Source organism: Salmo salar, chromosome 10, assembly GCF_965601325.2.
Source record: "Salmo salar chromosome 10, fSalSal1, whole genome shotgun sequence".
Classification (NCBI taxonomy): domain Eukaryota; kingdom Metazoa; phylum Chordata; class Actinopteri; order Salmoniformes; family Salmonidae; genus Salmo; species Salmo salar.
Window position 1 is genome coordinate 86,281,909 of NC_138300.1, and position 19,286 is coordinate 86,301,194.

Genomic DNA, 19,286 nt, shown 5'->3' on the forward strand with positions numbered 1-19,286 from the left:
ATCCAGAGCCACTTACAGTAGTGAATGCATACATTTCAATTCATACATTTTTTTCCCCTTACTGGCCCCCCGTGGGAATCGAACCCACAACCCTGGCGTTGCAAACACCATTGCAAACAAACACCATGCTCTACCAACTGAGCCACAGGGGGGTATGGATGGATAGCTCATAGTCAAAGCTGTACTGCCTATATGTCGATGTTCTAGCAGCATTGGTGTTGTTAGGATATATACATTACTCAACAAAGATATGCACACAGAGAAACATTCTGTTCAATGACAACTTATTTACTATCAACCAGCGTTTCCTAAACTCGGTCCTGGGTACCCCAAGGGATGCATGTTTTGGTTTTTGCCCAAACACTACACAGCTGATTCAAATAATGAACTCATCATCAAACTTTAATTATTTGAATCAGCTGGGTAGTGTTTGGGCAAAAACCAAAACGTGCACCCCTTGGGGTCCCAAGGACCGAGTTTGGGGAACCCTGCAAGCAATGTGTCTGCTTAGTGTAATGCACTAAAGTACCTCTCATTATTGTTGTTGCAGACTCTCATCATCCCAGAGACAGTGTAGCTCTAATTGGACTTGTTGGTGCCATTTACCTTCAATGGATCGACCGTGTGCATAAACACCTGGGCCCCAGATCTGCCAGTCGGCAAGAGAGAGACTGAGACAGTGAAATGTTAGCCTTGCCAACCCTGATATGCATTGATCTGTTTGTCCCCTGTTCTGTCTGAGGATATTGATCTTTAGACGGTCATTAGTAATGCCTCTGTTTATTCTTATTTTTCATTTAACTACGAAAGTCAGATAAGAACAAATTCTTATTTACAATGATGGCCTACCAAAAGGCAAAATGCCTCCTGTGGTGACGGGGGCTGGGATTAAAAATAAATAAAATATAAATATAGGACAAAACACACATCATGACGAGACAACACAACACAACACATAAAGACAGACATAAGACAACAACATAGCAAGTCAGCAACACATGACAACCCAGCATGGTAGCAACACAACACAACAACAACATGGTAGCAGCACAAAACATGGTACAAACATTATTGGGCACATTACTGTTCATTGTGTTATTTAATTAAAAATAATTTGCTTTTAGTTTGGTTTCTTAAAATAGCTTATACCTAAATATCAGTTATTGCTAGAGGGATTACTGACAGGGTCAACTATTATTTTCTAAATTGGATAGCTGAATCCAGATGGCCTATGATCAATCTTTCCACATCTTAAATGTAGATGCCAACTATATTAGTCAATCATTTAAAAACAAAAAACAATTTAAGAGTATAAAAAAGCTACGTTTTTAGCCTTGAACAAAGCTTGATATTCAGTGGTTGTTTTTGATTGGCCTGGTATGTAACAGCATACCGTCCGTGGATTGGCTGCGCAAAACCAGACTCAGACCAATGAGAGAAAAGAGCGCGCGGGACATGGAAGTACCTCGACAACAACATCCGACCATGTCAAAAAATGATTAGCTAGTTAGCCATCCAAATATATATATTAACGTTACCAGCATATGAAAAATATTCTCAATAACTTGCGAGCTAGCTGACTCACTTTACTAGGAGGTGAAAATGCTTGTTCTTGTTGCATACTAACGTTAATTGCCATAATCATGTCGCTGGGTGCGTCAAGTATGTGTCCCACTCAGAAAAGGACACTCTCGTGTCTGCTCGGTAAGTTGGCTAGCTAGCTAGCGGTAGCTTTGCACCACAACCCCAGGTTTTGAACTGGGTAGCTAGCTAGCGATCTACTACCCCATTCGTAGATGCGAACTGCTTTAGCGCCTATTGACGATAGTAGCGGTGCTAATTAGCTATCTGCGTCTCCAAACACCTGTGTGTAAACGGAAGACGGACGCAACAAACGTTGTCATCATTGTCACTGAAAAATACTGTCTACTGCAATATTAAAACACGGTGTATTTTGCATTTGAGAAATTATTTTGATGTGATATAAAAGTAGAGGGATTTATGTTTCTATAACCGTACCGCAATTGAGAATGGATTGAGTATTTAGCTGTTTTGGTAAGTTCCAGAGCTAATTCGCCTTTGTTAAACAGAACATGTAAGGTCCTTGGACTATAAGGAGTAACGTTGAGGTCACCTCAATAATGGACTAAATTAGCCTATCTACTTGCCACTCCCGTTCTATTCTAATCTCTTCCATTCTCTAGTTTATCTAACGTTATTCCGTAGCCTCAACTTGATCTTGACATATTTTTAGTCATTTAGCAGACGCTCTTATCCAGAGCAACTTACAGTAGCGAATGCATACATTTCATACTTTCTTTTTTCCCCTATTGGTCCCCCGTGGGAATCGAACCCGCAACCCTGGCGTTGCAAACACCATGCTCTACCAACTGAGCCACACGGGACTGACCCATGTCTTGACTCAAAACCCTTGACTCAAAACCCTTCATTGTCAAAGACTTTACCTGATTTACAGATATTATAACGATAAAAGAACACAGTGTTGATCCTCCCACAGCAGGGCGTGTTGGGAAGAGGCCAAAGCAGGAGAATGCACAGGAGCTGCAGGAGGCAGCAGTCCAGCTGCTGAACAGACACCAGAACCTCTCAGATCTGTTTCTGGAGGTGGGGGTGAGTGAATGAGTCCAGTCTAGACTGGGATGGAGTCAGTGGACTGTGGTAGCAAGGGGCACTATAAATAACATTTTGTGCCCTAAATTAGACCTGTCAGATTTAGACAAGTTACTTACTTTATCCTTCTTCTAGAGTCCAAATCCTTGCAATTTAATTTGCAAGGAGTACTCTGGACAGAAAAAAGCAGCCAGTGAAAGTCCCTCACCTACAATTGGGGGTTCACTTCTGGGTGAGTTTTCAGGATATCTCCTCCATCAAGGTAAATACTCTCAATGTGTCAGTGGTGTATGTACTAGAATGCTACACTGTGTGTGAGAGATAATTATGTAGAAATTGATATGTGTGTTTTCAGTGAATGAGTTGAGGAGGAAGGCTGGGGAGCTGGGGGTCCCGGTGGCAGCCCTGTCAGTGAAGATGGTGGTAGAAAGACTGTTGGACCTGACCGGCCATATCAAAGGGGACCGAGAGCAAGTGCTGCTCAACTCCACTCAAAGGGTTTGTGCTGGGAATATTGTCTGGATATGCATCTATGTCGATGTTTGTTGTCCCCCACAATTAAATCGACCGTCATTGTAAATAAGAATTTGTTCTTAACTGACTTGCCTAGTTAAATTAAAATCGGGGGACAACGGGGGAGGGGTCTGTGGATCTGTCACCGTACGTATGTCATGCAATATCTCAGACAGCACTGGCTCAATTTTGACGAATCTTGGGTTAATGATGCGTCTTGCCATAGAGATTTGGCATTTACAAAATTACTCTGATTGGCCCAAGGTGGAAGCTATAGTAGTTAACTGAAATTTGTTAGTCGCAGGATACCTCAATTGGCCCAAGGGGGGTGGGTGCTGCATCATTTGTGTGGGACATGTTTACTGTTGCCTTATTTCAAGTATGATTTTTCATCATCCAACATCTAGGCCTCTAGGTAGGGGTGAAAGTAAGCCTGTCCGGTATGGAGTCCCAGCAAAATAAATAGTGGAGGTACAGTGTTCCGGTAAAACACAACCCTATCACAATAATTAAAACAAAGATGTCTGGAAAGCTGTATGTTATTATAACATCATTCATCATTACCGCTTGTCAGTTGCATGAAACATTTGGGAATGGACTTGAAAACAGGTGGTATACGCTCCAAAATGTGGTGTGGTTCCATGTGTACACTAACGTTTTACCAAGGCAGAGATGACTGGCCGGGGTCGAGACGCGCACGGACAGCAGTGGATGCATCAATCAGCTCAGTTTACAAGTGTATGGTGTATCAATGAAGGGATTCAATTAATCCCCCTGAACTGGGTAAGCGTTGATTGCATTAAATTTGGAACTAGCCTGCCTCCCGGGTACGAGCAGGGTGGCTTGTTCTGGCCGACATAGCGAAGACGGCTCGAAACAAAAGTGATGGAGGTTAAGCGCGTGGAGTAACGAGTACGATTCTGTGTTTTCATGTGCGAAAGTGATAGATCTTGATAAAAACACTTTGGCTTTCATAATGATATATTTTTAATCTTTGACATACAGTTTATTAGGTATACCACCCTGTTCACGAAAAAGGATCGCTCCTTCAGACAGTGAGTCACGTAGCTATGGCTTGCTATATAAAGCAGGCAGACAGACATCGAGGCATTCGATTGAACGTTAGAATGGGCAAAAGGAGTGACCTAAGCGACTTTGAGCGTAGTATGATCGTCGGTGCCAGGCGCGGCGGATCCAGTGTCTCAGAAACAACCACCCTGTCATGGGCTTTTCACGCACGACAGTGTCTTGGGTTTACAGAGAATGGTGTGACAAACAAAAAAACATCCGGTCAGCGGTAGTCCTGTGGGTGAAAAACAGCTCGTTGATGAGAGAGGTCGATGGAGAATGGCAAGAATCATGCAAGCTGACAGGCGGAACACAAAGACAAATAATGCCGCAGTAAAACAGTGGTGTGCAGAACGGCATCTCAGAAAGCACAACTTGTTGATCCTTGCCACTAATGGACTACTGCAGCAAACGACCACACTGGGTTCCACTCCTATCAGCTAAAAACAAGAAGCAGCAGCTCCAGTGAGCACGCGATCACCAATGCTGGACTATTGAGGAGTGGAAAAACATTGGCTGTTCCAATGAATCACAGTTCCTGTTGTATCATGCTGATGGCAGAGTCAAGTTTTGGCCTAAACAGCATGAATCCATGACCCCATCCATCCTGGTGTCAACGGTACAGCCTTGTGGTGTACTGGTGTGGGGGTTGTTTTCCTGGCTCACATTAGGTCCCTTGATACTAATTGAGCAACGGTTGAATGCCACAGCATATCTGAGCATTGTTGCTGACCAAACCCAATAGAGCAAGGATGGGCAACTTTGATGGGGGTCAGTGCACTGTTGTAGATGCTGGAATTATTTTAGAGTGGACAATCGTGCTCAGGTAGCCTGCTGTTTGAAGTGATTTGTTTGACAATCAGATGAATACATCATGCCTGGTCGTGTTCATGCCACATTAAAAGGTAATACATTTTTACGGTTAAATTATATATATTTACTACTAGGCCCCTAAAAATAATTTGGTGGTCCCGTACCAGGAAGAAATTACATCTAGTTTCACCCCTGCCTATAAGACTGTTTGAGATGTTTTACATAGCCTATGCCTTTAGGAATGTTCACTGCCCTCTGTCCAGGTCCAGCTCTCTGTGCTTCTCCAATCAACCCGTGAGCTTCTCTCTCTTGAAGCCTTCTGCTCTAAACTCTTCTGGCAGGAGTATTGGAGGGATCAGGTGAGTGTGTGTGTGCACAAACCAGACTCTTGTCTTTCTACTGCCAATGCCATACCTTCGGGTTTTGGCAATTTGAGCCTATTTTAGATTTTTTGTTTCATATACCTGTTTGTGTGTACCTGACAGTTGCTACAGTTTTTTTCCATTAACTTGTCCAGTGATTTTTGTTGTCAACAGTTAGAAAGTTCTAGAAAATAGATGCAACAATTACCTGTTACGGTGCGTTTCCATTGATCTGTCTTGTGTCGATTAAAAACATCTGGACGTAATGTCACAAAACAAAAGTTTCCGCAAAAACCAAGGACCCTGGAGTGTTGAATAAAAATGGAGTGTTTCCAATATCCATTTAGGCAAATTGCACATGAATAAATTGGTGACAGTCGTATGCCCTCCCACCTATCTGATTCATGTTCTGCAAAAGCTAGCATGGATAGAATGCATGAATTGATTTGCCATATTGTAATAATTCTCATGTGCCAACGTATCGCCATGGTCTGTGCCATGGGGAAACGTGCATCCAGAAAAGTAAAGCTAAGCAATTCGTTCTTGAAAGTCAGGACAATCCTTGTCCTGCAAATAAACATTATTTTTTGTAGTTGAAAAAACGTGTATATAGCATGCAGTAGGCATGTATAATTAATGTGAAGTCGAGCTTTATAGTTACGTGATGACATCACGTCTCCTGCGTACCTTCAGAATTATACGAAGAAAAAAATATATTTTTGAAATGTTATTTTGTTTCGTCAGAGAAAAGGTGTACTGATGTCATGTTTTTTTTGTTGTTGTTGTAATTTAACATTTTATAATAGAAAAAAATTAAAAATAAGGATAATTTATTTGAAAAACACTTTACATTATTTGTTGCAAATAAAGTTAGACAAAAGAAAAATCCAGCCCTGGCAAACATTTATCTTTAGAACATTTGTCCTATAGCTACCATTTCCCTTACACATATCGCAATGTTATTTTTTTGTGGCATTGCTTTTGTCTAATAAACCTGTGTCAATCGAAACCTGCCTAGTGATTTCCTTCCCTGTTCCTTGTGTAGAAACAGCCCATGCTGGAGGTGGTGCACCACTTACACACTCAGAATATCCTCTCTCTGGAGTACATGTTGGAAAGGTATCTGAAGTTCTAGCTGATAGCTACCCACTGTTATACAGTGTATGAGATTCTGTGTGTTGTGGGATTCAAAAACATTTCAGATTGAAATGAGGTATGTGGGATAGAAACACAATCTCTATTAATTGCTAGGCTATTAATCTTCCTATTTCACATGGGCTCTTATTGCAGTGAGAATGGGGTGAGGTCATGGTTGATGTCTGAGTTGAAGGCTCTGTGTGGTAGGACAGCTACTGAGGAGGGAGATGGAGTACCTCAGCAGGTTCTCTCAAGTAAGCCTTCACAGTAGTGTCTCATCCATCACGGTGAATCAGTACTATGTATACACATCTATTCTTATCTGGCAATCACCTCACCTCAGTCTGCCAGTGTTGTGTCCATATGTGCGCTTTCTATACGTGCAAATGTGTATTGTGTTGCAGCTGTGGTATCTGTGTTGGTGCGAGCTGTTTTTGAGGAAACCCAGGACTCCACAGCAGCACCATGCGGGAGGCTCTCCCAGGTGTGCCGTTCAGTGCTGGATGACATGCTCTCCTGTGAGTATACAATCCCTCTCATTGCAGCTCAAAGCTGCATTCAATAGACAGAGGCTCTATCTTGTACAAGATTATTTTGTTAACCTTTTGTGATATTTATTATGTTTGTCCATTCTTTTTAAGGGGTACTGGATACTTTGAATTGCAAGCAAACCCTGCAGTCTGGTGAAACAACAGCTGAATTATGGTAAAGGAGAAAATGCTGCCAACCAAATGGAATTATAGAACAGGCATAATAATCCATATTCACTCTTTTTATGTCTATTTCTGTTTATAAAGGGTACAGATGTTTGATGCTTCCTTGTGTGGTGTGTCTGTATCACCTGATGCACTGCGCCGTTTCTTCACCCACTCTCTCACACACACTCTCACCTACAGACCTAGACTCAAAGGTAAGATCACAGAACATATAATTGACAATTCTCTTTAATATAGCTTCTCTTGTAAAACAGCCACCTATGTTGTTAAGTTCTATCTCATCTTGTCATCTGAGTGTTCTCCTCAACCTGTATTGTCTAGTTTCTGATGCCATTGCCATGCAAAGAGAGTGGGGCTTTGCTAAAACCTGCAGACTGTTGACCTCCTTGTTTCGTAAGGTAAATGACTTGTGCTTTGCTCTACTCTGTTCTAAAGAAACATGTAAATACCTTTTGCACATCTATAAATAGATTAACTTGTCTGGTTAATGTGAGCTGCTTCTCAAAATATGTATTTTCTTATGTAGTTATTTGTGTGGGTGTGACTGTACATCAGAACGGGAATGATAATATCCCTCTGGGTGTGATTTTTGACATCATGGTGTTTTCCAGGACATTGTGATCTTTTGTGAAAGTACAGTAGGATGTGTTCATTGTATTATTAAGATTGACATTTGAAACATGTACCATTTTGAATTTTGAATTTGCCCAAGGTGTGGGAATGCTGGATACAAGGATAAGGCGAACAAATTCTACATTTAAAGGTTTATTAGGCATACATATGGGGCGACAGACACGTTCCTCTGAGATGTTCATAGTAATCTGCCAACCTACTCAAGGACAGGCAGGCAGAAATACTCTTTCTGTTCGTTCTCCAAGTGTTCCAGGCCCCTTGCCTGATGACTCAGAGCAGTGGAAGAATTCAGTCTATGTTTGCTACATACAGTGCCTTCAGAAAGTATTCACACCACTTGGCCTTTTCCACATTGTGTTGTGTTACAGCCTGAATTTAAAATAGATTAAATACATATTTTTTTTGTCACTGGCCTACACACAATAACCAATAATGTCAAAGTGGAATTGTGTTTTTTGACAGTTTACAAATTCATAAAAAATTAAAAGCTGAAATGTCTTGAGTCAATAGATATTCAACCCCTTTATTAGGGCAAGCCTAAATAAGTTCAGGAGTAAAAATGTGCATAATAAGTTGCAAGGCCTCACTCTGTGTGCAATAAGTGTTTAACATGATTTTTGAATGACTACCTCTTCTCTGTACCACACACATACAATTATCTGTAAGGTCAATCAGTGAATTTCGAACACAGATTCAACCACAAAGACCAGAAGTTTTCTAATGCCTCACAAAGAAGGGCACCTGTTGGTAGATGGGTAAAAAAGTAGGACAAATATTGAATATCCCTTTGAGCATGGTGAAGTTATTAATTATACTTTGGATGGTGTATCAATACACCCAGTCACTACAAAGATACAGATGTCCTTCCTAACTTAGTTGCTGGAGAGAAAGGAAACCGCTCATAGATTTCACCATGAGGCCAATGGTGACATTAAAACAGTTAGAGTTTAAAGCTGTGATAGAACTGAGGATGGATCAACAATATTGTAGTTACTCCACAATAGTAACCTAATTGACAGACCACTTGGGTCACAGAGTGAGCCGTATAATAGATGTATATATCATTTAACACCACCGATGACAGAATTTACAGCTATTTGCCCTTGGCCTCAGGGAGGTCACCTAGGATACCAGGTTCTGCTTTTTGGTGATTCCTAACCTCTTGGAAGTTACTCGGGCTGAGTTCAGATTTAAGAGGGGACATGGCTCCAGTCATTTTAATAATTGACCTGTAAAACCGGTCTATAGAATAAGAAGTGTAAACTTTTTATATTGGAGAGTTGTGACTTGACTGTCTCTGTGGTGTAATACAACATCCAGCCCTTTCTCTTTGTCTTAGTTGGCAGTGATATTCAAGGTAGAGGAGCTTCTCTCTCACCTGCAGCAAGTACTGGAGACGCATGAGGTCAACTGGCAGCATGTGCTCTCCTGTCTCTCTACCCTGCTGGTGTACAATCCAAACACCCAGCATAGCCTAAAAGGTATGCACAAATCAAAATAAAAGTTTATTCATCACGTGCACACGATCCAGTGGGTGTAAATGGTACACTGAAATGCTTACTTGCAGCTCTTAACAGTGCAGAATAAATGTAAAGTAGCAGCACGCACACACACTTAAATGTCATAGGAGTGTTGTTGGAAATAATTATTTTTCTCTGTACCTCAGAGCTGCTGTCCAGGCTCCTAAGCTCAGCGTTTGAGGTGTATGACTTGGAGAACATGATCACTGCCTTCCTCCTGGCCCGTCAGGGTGCGCTTGAAGGGCCTGGTGTTTTCCCCTCCTACAGCGAGTGGTTTAAGGCAAGTCCCCTCAGAGCTTACTCAGTGGCTACTAGAATATAATTTATTGGTCCCCTTCTTATGTTTGGCTCTTTTCAATAAAGTTGGCTTCTCTCCTGTCTTCCTAGATGTCTTTTGGCGGTGCTAGCAGTTACCACGGCAACAGTAAGAAGTCTTTGGTGTTCCTGCTAAAGTTCCTGTCGGACCTGGTGCCCTTTGACCCCCCACAGTATCTGAAGGTCAGGTGACAGACACTGTTTGGCTCTACTTTAACACTTTACTGCTGGTCTGGGCCCAAGTCTAAGTGTTTCTGAATGCTAATGTCTCTGGATGGTCTGGTCTCTCAGGTCCACATCCTCCATCCGCCCTACGTGGCAGTGAAACACCGGGCCCTACTGCAGGAGTATATATCTCTCACCAAGACCAGACTGGCTGACCTGAAGGTAGGGCCTAGATTCCCTGAACCAGTATTTGATGATGGTACATAGACAGACTGAGAGACATAATACAGTTATTACAATGTAACTAACTCAGACTGGTTGACGTGTCATCCCACAAACCCTCTCATCATGCAGCCCATTAATCTACTCTCCTCGAGCTGTAATAACAGGGCCGCCATGTCTCTGTCTGCAGGTCTCAATTGAGGAGATGGGCCTTTATGAGGATATCTCTGGAGCAGGAGCCTCAGTGCAGGTTGGAGTGCTTTCTGCTGGTTGTTTATGCATTTGTGTACTGTCCCTTTTCAATTGTTTTTTATATGTGCTCATGAATGTGTATATCACTCTTTGCATCTGTTCTATATGCCTTCTCAGCCCCAGTGTCAGCCACGTCAGGATGTGGAGAAGGCAATCTCGTTGTTTGGGAGCACAGGAAGGATATCTGCCACTGTCATGGAGGCCAGGTACCCTACATGCTACATAAATCTCACAAATCACCTATTGAGATCAATGTACTGCTTGACCTACTTATCCTGTTGTCCTATACTGTCTTTTTATATTTTACAACACTCATACTCTTTTCCTACTCCAGCATTTTCAGAAGGCCTTATTTCCTGACTCGTTTCCTCCCTGCCCTCCTAACCCCACGTGTGGTAAGCCTTATGCTCTCTTGCTTTAGATTGAATGGATTTGACTGAATGGTGTGTTTATGTGGTCTGTCCAGATATTGTATTCTTTGTCTCTGTCCATTTCAGCTTCCTGTGAAGCCTGACGCCAGGATGAATTTCATAGATTCTCTTAAAAAGTATTTTCTGGCATTCACACTCAGCCATACAACAACTCACCACACAGTTTTCTGTCATATCTTTGAGACTGATACAGATGTTTTTTAGATGTTGATTCCAGTTTTGTTTTCTTCTGTCTACTAGAGCAGAAAAGATCCCAGCTGCTCAGCACTCCTCCTACATAGAGTCATGTCAGAGAGAGAGACAGAGGCAACAGGACAGTGTGTACCATCACATTATACCATGTTTAACACCCTACGCATTTTAATATAATCATATATTTAATATTAGCTTATTCCACACTAAGCACCACTGTAGTCATATATCTCTGTGCTTTTGTCCATGATTGAAGAGCTGTGTTTTACTTGTGTGTTATCAGGTAAAGGAGTCTCTGTGGTGAATGATGATGATAACCCACAGGAGGTTCTACAGGTCCAACTACAGGAACATAGAGCCCTGCTAACAGAGGGGGGCAGTGACGGAGGTGAGCAGACTGCAACACACACATACACACATACACACACCAAAGCAAACCTAACCTATCTTATTCTCTGGCTTTACAGCGGTGTCAGCCCAGCTGGCCAGGATCTCCCACACTCTGAGTATTGTGTTCCCTGAACGTGCTGAGGAACTGGTCAGCCAGGCAGTCATCAAGCTTCATGTAGATGAGTCTACTTTCTCTGAGCTGCACAATAAAGTAGGAAGGAATGCGAGGAACTTCTGTGTTTCTCTCTCTCTTCTACTGTTTTCCCTCTGCTCTGTCTCACCTTTTCGTTCCCTACTCTATTTGTCTGTCTGTCAGGTTATTTGTGCTGGCCACGCTCACTGTCTCTGTCTCTCACACTGTCTGCTTATCTGTCCTGTCTTTGTTCAGGTGGTGAACATGATCCTGAGGAGCTTCTGCCAGAGCCTTTTGGATGCCTCCAGAATAAGCCCACCAAATAAGTGAGGAACTAATCATGTCACTTAGTACAAATCTGAAAGATGTATGGAAGCGTGAGATCGTTTTTAAAGTCTATCAAATGTTATTAGTCAGATTGTTGTGCGTATTATGTGCTTGTTAAAAGGCGGTGTGTGGTCAATCCGACGTCTGCATTGGGCGTGCAGCATTTATAGTGGTACAGTCTCGGCAAGAAGTCAGGGTATTCATACTTCTTGCGCTTCACAGAGCAGCGCATAGCTGTTGAGCAGAGCTGTTGTGAAGGAAGTGAGTTTGTGTTTATACAGGACCTCCTGCCCCCACCTACCGTCAACCAATCATGACAATGCGGCGCTATACGGAGCTCTCCGAATTGTTAAAAAATGTATGAGACACATGGCGATGCGGTATTGAGCTCAATTTTGCTTCTGCATACGTCCAGAGGCCCCGCAATTGCGTCACAGCCTCCATACGGAGCCTGCGGCCACATTTTCGGTTAAAGTGTAAATGGGCTCTTCGCCTCCACCAGTGTAACACAAGTCAGCATAAAACTGCACTACTCTCATTTGAGTTGAATGTGATCTGTGACCCAAGACAGAGCCCCTGGGCATCCCAGTTTGTCAATATCCTGCTGGGACACAGACAGCTTCTCACTGCCCTCCTGCACCGCATGTGGGACCTGCTCCACAACCAGGTATCAATCTCTCTTTTGCTCTTTCCATTTAATTTTTACTGCCTCTTTCTTTCTTTCTCTTGCTCTCTCTCCTTTTTACCTCTTTCTTACCCCCCTATTCTAACTACAGTCATCTTCTGTCCTTCTCTATAGGGGGTATCATTGAGTGCTGCACATGTGCTTGGACTGGCTGCCTTTGTTGTGCACCTTGATGCCTCCCAGGCCCAGTGCCCCAAGGTGCAGCTGTGCCCACCCCTACTGCCCGGCCCTGTGTCAGTACCAGAGGCACTGACCACTGCTCTGCCCTGCACCACACAAACCAACATGCTATTCTGTGTTAGGTGGGTGAGACTGGAGAGGGACCCTCAGCATCTAGGATTACATAAAATAATTATACAGTATATTATAAACCAAAAGGCACAGTTAACTTTAGTTCAATAGGACAGTGTAATCATAAGATGTATTTATGTGGACAGCTTTGTTTTTGTTTGCCAGGTTCTGCGTGGCTGCAGTTTGCTATGGTCTCTGCAGGAGTGAGTCACTGTGTGATCAGCCGCAGCAGCAGCAGCAGTATAATCCCTGCGGCCTCTATAAAAAGGTATGCACGTTATTCTTTCAGTGTCACTGAAATGATGCCCTCTTATCACCCAGCCACACTCTGAGATGCCCTTTATGCAAGCAGCAGGGTGCTGGTATTTGAGCAGAATGTCACATACAGTAGGGCTGCAGTTGTACCTCTCTGCTTGACTGCACAGATCCATGTCCTGCCTATTCCTGAGTGTGTGTGTGTTTTGTATTTGGTATTTGTAGCTGCTGTACCTAATTCCCAGACTAATGCCAGATATGAGGAGGTTGCCCATTGAAGCGAGTGGGGAATCGGAGTATGTGGGGGCAAACAAACAGGGTGAGGAGGAGAATCGTGGGTTGTGGAAGAGTGTTACTGACACAAATACGACCTGGAGGAAGTCAGCCTGGGAGCTATGGAAACACGCCCCCTTCCATCTCCTAGTAAAACTCCCAGAATACCAGGTGAGGAAAACTGTCTAAACATTGGCGTAAAGCTCCACCAGCCTTCTCAGCACATTGACATGTCTGCTTCTCATTTTCTTGGAGAAGTTCTAATTTTCTTCTTTGTCTAGTTCTCATTTTCAGAGTGGCTGGCAGCTGAACTCAGGGTTCAGAGGAGTGAGGATGCCCTGTCTGACCCAGATAGGTGAAGCACATGCCTAAATATGCAGCGCATACACACATTCATATAAAAGTTTGGTATATGTTCATCTCTTTTTGGTATTTTATTAGGATCCCCATTAGCTGTTGCGAAAGCAGCAGCTACTCTTCCTGGGGTCCACAGGAAAAATGACTTAATACAGAACATTTAACAGACAAGAACAGCTCAAGGACAGAACTACATACATTTAATAACGGCACACACAGCCTTCATATCAATACATAGACACAAAATACACTACATGACCAAAAGTATGTGGACACTTGCTTGTCTAACATCTCATTCCAAAATCATGAGCATTAATATGGAGTTGGTCCCTCCCTTTGCTGTTATAAGTCTCCATTCTTCTGGGAAGGCTTTCCACTGGATGATGGAACATTGCTGCTGGGACATGCTTCCATTCAGCCACAAGAGCATTACAGGCTGACTACACCAATCGCGTTGCAAAATAAATGTCAAAATCTTTATTATTCAGTTATTGCACCCACACTGCTCGTGCGCGCCAACGAGCGTCTGCGTTGCCAAGGACTAAAATAGAAGTCAGTTCTATTTGTGACGCAGATTGCGCTGCAAGTCCTGCCTCTCCCATCTCCTCATTGGTTTATAGAAGCAGGTACCCACGTGCCATCTCGTCATTGGTTATACCCACGTGGGTGACTGAAAGCCGAAATAGGTCAGTGGAGGTAATGCACCTAATTTATGAAAGTTGCGAATCGCAATATAAAGTCAAGAGAAGAAAAAGCCTGGAAGGAGGAGAGATAACTAGAAACGATTCAGTTGACTGTTTTATGTGTGGATTAATTGGTGGAGTAGAGGACCTTGTGCATTTCAGGTAAAATAACAACTCAATGTTTATATCCCAGGACAAATTAGCTAGCAACAGCAAGCTAGCTAAATAGGACAAATTAGCTAGCAAGTGCAAGCTAGCTAGCTAAATTGCTATAAATGTTTAATGCTTTTTGACCTGTCCCCAAATTAATATAATTGGTTCAGAGTTTGTTTTGATATTTTAACCTGCGTGTCGTGATCGTGTTTGGTGTGGAGGGACAAAATACATTTATGCACGATGGCGCACGTGCGCAGCCGGTTTCGGTTCCATGTTAGTGAGGTCGGGCATTGATGTTGGGCGATTAAGACTGGCCCGCAGTCGGTGTTCCAATTCATCCCAAAGGTGTTCGATGGGGTTAAGGTCAGGGCTCTGCAGGCCAGTCAAGTTCTTCCACACCGGTCTCAATGAACCATTTTGCTTTGTTCACTGGGGCATTGTCATGCTGAAATGGGAAAGGGTCTTCACCAAACTGTTGCCACAAAGTTGGAAGCACAGAACCGTCTAGAATGTCATTGTATTCTGATTTCCCTTCACTGGAACTAAGGGACCTAGCCCGAACCATGAAAAACAGCCCCAGACCATTATTCCACCAGACTTTACAGTTGGAACTATGTATTCGGGCAGGTAGCATTCTCCTGGCATCCGCCAAACCCAGATTTGTTTGTCAGACTGCCAGATGTTGAAGCGTGATTTATCACTCCAGAGAACACATTTCCACTGCTCCAGAGTCCAATGGTGGCAGGCTTTACACCACTCCAGGCGACACGTGGCCAAATAACAAGTATCCCGTTTCAGGCTCAACGTATAGACAATTCAGACCAATCAACTTGCCACATGTAGCTATGAGTCCTGGACTGAAATTCCTCCCGTGTCCCTGACCCATTAATCTTCAGTTCCCCATTACAGAAAAACAACTTTTTCCATATTATTAATTCTTTCTTGACCTTTAGTCCTCTGCTGTTTTGTATTTATGTTAAAATATTCTTACACTCCCCCTAGACCATTTTAAAAATAAATATACTTTAAATGTATTTTTAGAAAACATAAAAAAATAGACAGTATAACATTTTTTGTTGTAAGCATAAAATCATTCACATTAAACCTTGCATTTCTATAAAACACAAAGGGCATATTTTACTTGCTTTTGCAATAAGAAATAGATTTCAAACAAAGTTAAAGAAAATAAGTATTAATAGATGTAATGATGATGTCCCTCACAATTCCTACCACATCCTGTATTAGGAGAACTCACCAAAAAAATAATTGTCTGCAAGACAATAATATTCAATCGTTCTATTGGCTTGGTAATCATTCAGAGTCCTGTAAAAGTGACCAGCTCTTCCACACCGGTAGCAGTCCGACATAGATAATTTCTAATAGTTATGTTCTGACAGTCTGCCGGTAGTGAGGAATTCTTCTTCCGTTCCACTGGTTGATAAGGACTTTTTTTTATTGAACACTTCACCGGTGATCTTGTATAGATTTAAGGTACAGGCCTTGGGTCATGGAATATTGCTGCAACTTCAGAAGATAGATTCTCATAACCTGTAATGAAGGAAACAAAAAGTGAAATGAACATGGCCTGGTTTCAAGAAAAATTGATATTTCACATAGATTGACCTAAGTAAGCATGTCCAGATTTAAAATTAAAAAAATATATATATATATATTATGATTTTTCAACGCCGATACAGATTATTGGAGGACCAAAAAAGCCGATACCAATTAATCAGCTGATATTTTATTTTTTATTTATTATAATTTTTTTAATATATATTTGGAGTAATGACAATTACAACAATACTGAATGAACAATGAACACTTTTATTTTAACTCAACAGTGCTGTTTCTGTACAGCACTTTGAGATATCAGCTGATGTAAGAAGGGCTATATAAATACATTTGATTTGATATAATACATAAATAAAATCTATTTAGTCTCAAATAAATAATGAAACATGTTCAATTTGGTTTAAATAATGCAAAAACACAGTGATGGAGAAGAAAGTAAAAGTGCAATATGTGCCATGTAAAAAAGCTAACGTTTAAGTTCCTTGCTTTGGTCATTAATATGGTCAAATCCGGAAACTATCATTTAGAAAACAAACGTTTATTCTATCAGTGATATAAGGAACCGTTCCGTATTTTATCGAATGGGTGGCAACCCTAAGTCTAAATATTGCTGTTGCATTGCACAACCTTCAATGTTATGTCATAATTATGTAAAATTCTGGCAAGTTAGTTCAGTTTGCAACGAGCCAGGCGGCCCAAAACTGTTGCATATACCCTGACTCTGCTTGCACTGAACGCAAGAGAAGTGATACAATTTCCCTAGTTAATATTGCCTGCTAACATGAATCTTTTAACTACATTTGCAGGTTAAAAAAAATATATACTTGTGTATTGATTTTTATTAAGGCATTGATGTTCATGGTTAGGTACATTATTGCAACGATTGTGCTTTTTCGCAAATGCGCTTTTGTTAAATCATCACCCGTTTGGCGAAGTTGAAGTAGGCTGTGATTCGATGATAAATTAACAGGCACCGCATTGATTACTAGCAACGCAGGACAAGCTAGTTAACCTAGTAATATCATCAACCGTGTGTAGTTAACTAGTGATTATGTGAAGATGGATTGTTTTTTTACAAGATAATACTACAGCTAGCTAGCATTAAACTTATCTAAAATAAGGCCGCACGACAACGAGGTTCTAGCTCCAGCATGTTTACTAACCCAACCCTCGCATGTCATACATAGGTACGGATACCCCCAAGGGACATCCTACTACATCTTCCCCTCTCCCATGAACAAGAACTCAACATGCATAACCACTGAAGCATAACTGAAATGCAATTTGGAAACCAGTATTATTCTCTAACATGCTACTTCACATCCTGAAACAGTATGAAAGCATTAAATCACACAGTATGAACATTAACTTAGGTACAGTCTCTTTTTGCTGGGTATGGTCCCCAACAGTATGTTTTCTCTTCACGTAACAGTCTTTCAGCCACTCTTGTGGCTTCACATCCCTTTTTGGGCGCGCTTGTGGCTATGTGAGCATTCTCTCTCCTTCACCCTCTTTTTGTGCATTTTCTGTGGCCTCAGTCTGCGTGGCTGGTAGAGCTCTGAGGTGTGTTTTGTTCCTTCGTACCTCTTCTAAGCCTGTGTCCACCACATAGGAGCGTGGGGAATCTGCTTTCCTCAGCACTATTGCTGGTGTCTTTGAGTTTGTAATCCAAACACGTTGACCTTCGGTCAGCTCTGGCCTCTCCGTAGCACGGTGTCTCCGATTTAAAGTCTCCAGTTTGTGTTTGTTTCAGCCGTTTGTCCCTCTCGGCGAAGGCCTTCCTGTTAGGCCATCAGGGTTTAAGCTGAGCCGGCGAGACAGGCAATGGGGAACGCAGCCTCCTGCCCGTCAGGAGCTCGGCAGGCGACGGCCCATGATGTAGTGGTGTAACTCTGTAAGGTAACAGAGCCCTGTATGGATCCTTGTTCTTTTTCAGCAGTCCCTTGACTGTTTTCACAGCTCTCCCTGCCTCACCATTACTCTGTGCATGGTAGGGGCTACTGGTCACATGTGTGAAGTCATATTCTGCGGCAAAAGCAGAAAAGGAGCTTGCAGAGAACTGGGGAGCGTTATCTGTAACCAGGACCTCAGCGACCCCTTGCCTGGAAAAAATTTACTTTAATCCATTGATAACACCAGCTGATGTGGTTATGGGTGTCTTTGCTATTTCAATGTATCTTGAATAGTAATCTACCACTAGCAGATACAGTGAGGGGAAAAAGGTATTTGATCCCCTGCTGATTTTGTACGTTTGCCCACTGACAAAGAAATGATCAGTCTATAATTTTAATGGTAGGTTTATTTGAACAGTGAGAGACAGAATAACAACAATAAAATCCAGAAAACCGCATGTCAAAAATGTTATAAATTGATTTGCATTTTATTGAAGGGAAATAAGTATTTGACCCCCTCTCAATCAGAAAGATTTCTGGCTCCCAGGTGTCTTTTATACAGGTAACGAGCTGAGATTAGGAGCACACTCTTAAAGGGAGTGCTCCTAATCTCAGTTTACCTGTATAAAAGACACTTGTCCACAGAAGCAATCAATCAATCAGATTCCAAACTCTCCACCATGGCCAAGACCAAAGAGCTCTCCAAGGATGTCAGGGACAAGATTGTAGACCTACACAAGGCTGGAATGGGCTACAAGACCATCGCCAAGCAGCTTTGTGAGAAGGTGACAACAGTTGGTGCGATTGTTCGCAAATGGAAGAAACACAAAAGAACTGTCAATCTCCCTCGGCCTGGGGCTCCATGCAAGATCTCACCTCGTGGAGTTGCAATAATCATGAGAACGGTGAGGAATCAGCTCAGAACTACACGGGAGGATCTTGTCAATGATCTCAAGGCAGCTGGGACCATAGTCACCAAGAAAACAATTAACACACTACGCCGTGAAGGACTGAAATCCTGCAGCGCCCGCAAGGTCCCCCTGCTCAAGAAAGCACATATACATGCCCGTCTGAAGTTTGCCAATGAACATCTGAATGATTCAGAGGACAACTGGGTGAAAGTGTTGTGGTCAGATGAGACCAAAATGGAGCTCTTTGGCATCAACTCAACTCGCCATGTTTGGAGGAAGGGGAATGCTGCCTATGACTGCAAGAACACCATCCCCACCGTCAAACATGGATGTGGAAACATTGTGCTTTGGGGGTGTTTTTCTGCTAAGGGGACAGGACAACTTCACC

General features: G+C 42.4%; 1 protein-coding gene across 3 annotated transcripts in view; it reads left to right on the forward strand.

Moving 5' to 3' along the window:
- The first annotated feature begins 1,442 nt into the window (after positions 1-1,442).
- fanca (FA complementation group A) overlaps positions 1,443-19,286 on the forward strand; it is a 33,955-nt gene continuing 16,111 nt past the window's right edge. For 2 of the 3 annotated variants that reach the window (XM_014124304.3, XM_045688159.2), the window contains exons 1-28: positions 1,443-1,704; positions 2,519-2,631; positions 2,767-2,893; positions 2,987-3,129; positions 5,289-5,384; positions 6,433-6,506; positions 6,678-6,778; positions 6,929-7,042; positions 7,166-7,229; positions 7,322-7,434; positions 7,562-7,638; positions 9,213-9,354; positions 9,540-9,673; positions 9,781-9,891; positions 10,000-10,095; positions 10,286-10,345; positions 10,465-10,553; positions 10,682-10,742; positions 10,845-10,894; positions 11,019-11,095; positions 11,254-11,358; positions 11,438-11,571; positions 11,749-11,819; positions 12,388-12,487; positions 12,620-12,807; positions 12,962-13,064; positions 13,277-13,495; positions 13,606-13,679. In XM_014124304.3, the coding sequence (XP_013979779.1) occupies positions 1,644-1,704; positions 2,519-2,631; positions 2,767-2,893; positions 2,987-3,129; positions 5,289-5,384; positions 6,433-6,506; positions 6,678-6,778; positions 6,929-7,042; positions 7,166-7,229; positions 7,322-7,434; positions 7,562-7,638; positions 9,213-9,354; positions 9,540-9,673; positions 9,781-9,891; positions 10,000-10,095; positions 10,286-10,345; positions 10,465-10,553; positions 10,682-10,742; positions 10,845-10,894; positions 11,019-11,095; positions 11,254-11,358; positions 11,438-11,571; positions 11,749-11,819; positions 12,388-12,487; positions 12,620-12,807; positions 12,962-13,064; positions 13,277-13,495; positions 13,606-13,679 (2,897 nt within the window). In that variant the 5' untranslated portion in view covers positions 1,443-1,643. The remainder of the gene's footprint in view (positions 1,705-2,518; positions 2,632-2,766; positions 2,894-2,986; positions 3,130-5,288; positions 5,385-6,432; positions 6,507-6,677; positions 6,779-6,928; positions 7,043-7,165; positions 7,230-7,321; positions 7,435-7,561; positions 7,639-9,212; positions 9,355-9,539; positions 9,674-9,780; positions 9,892-9,999; positions 10,096-10,285; positions 10,346-10,464; positions 10,554-10,681; positions 10,743-10,844; positions 10,895-11,018; positions 11,096-11,253; positions 11,359-11,437; positions 11,572-11,748; positions 11,820-12,387; positions 12,488-12,619; positions 12,808-12,961; positions 13,065-13,276; positions 13,496-13,605; positions 13,680-19,286) is intronic. The other variant, XM_045688160.2, reaches the window with a different exon arrangement.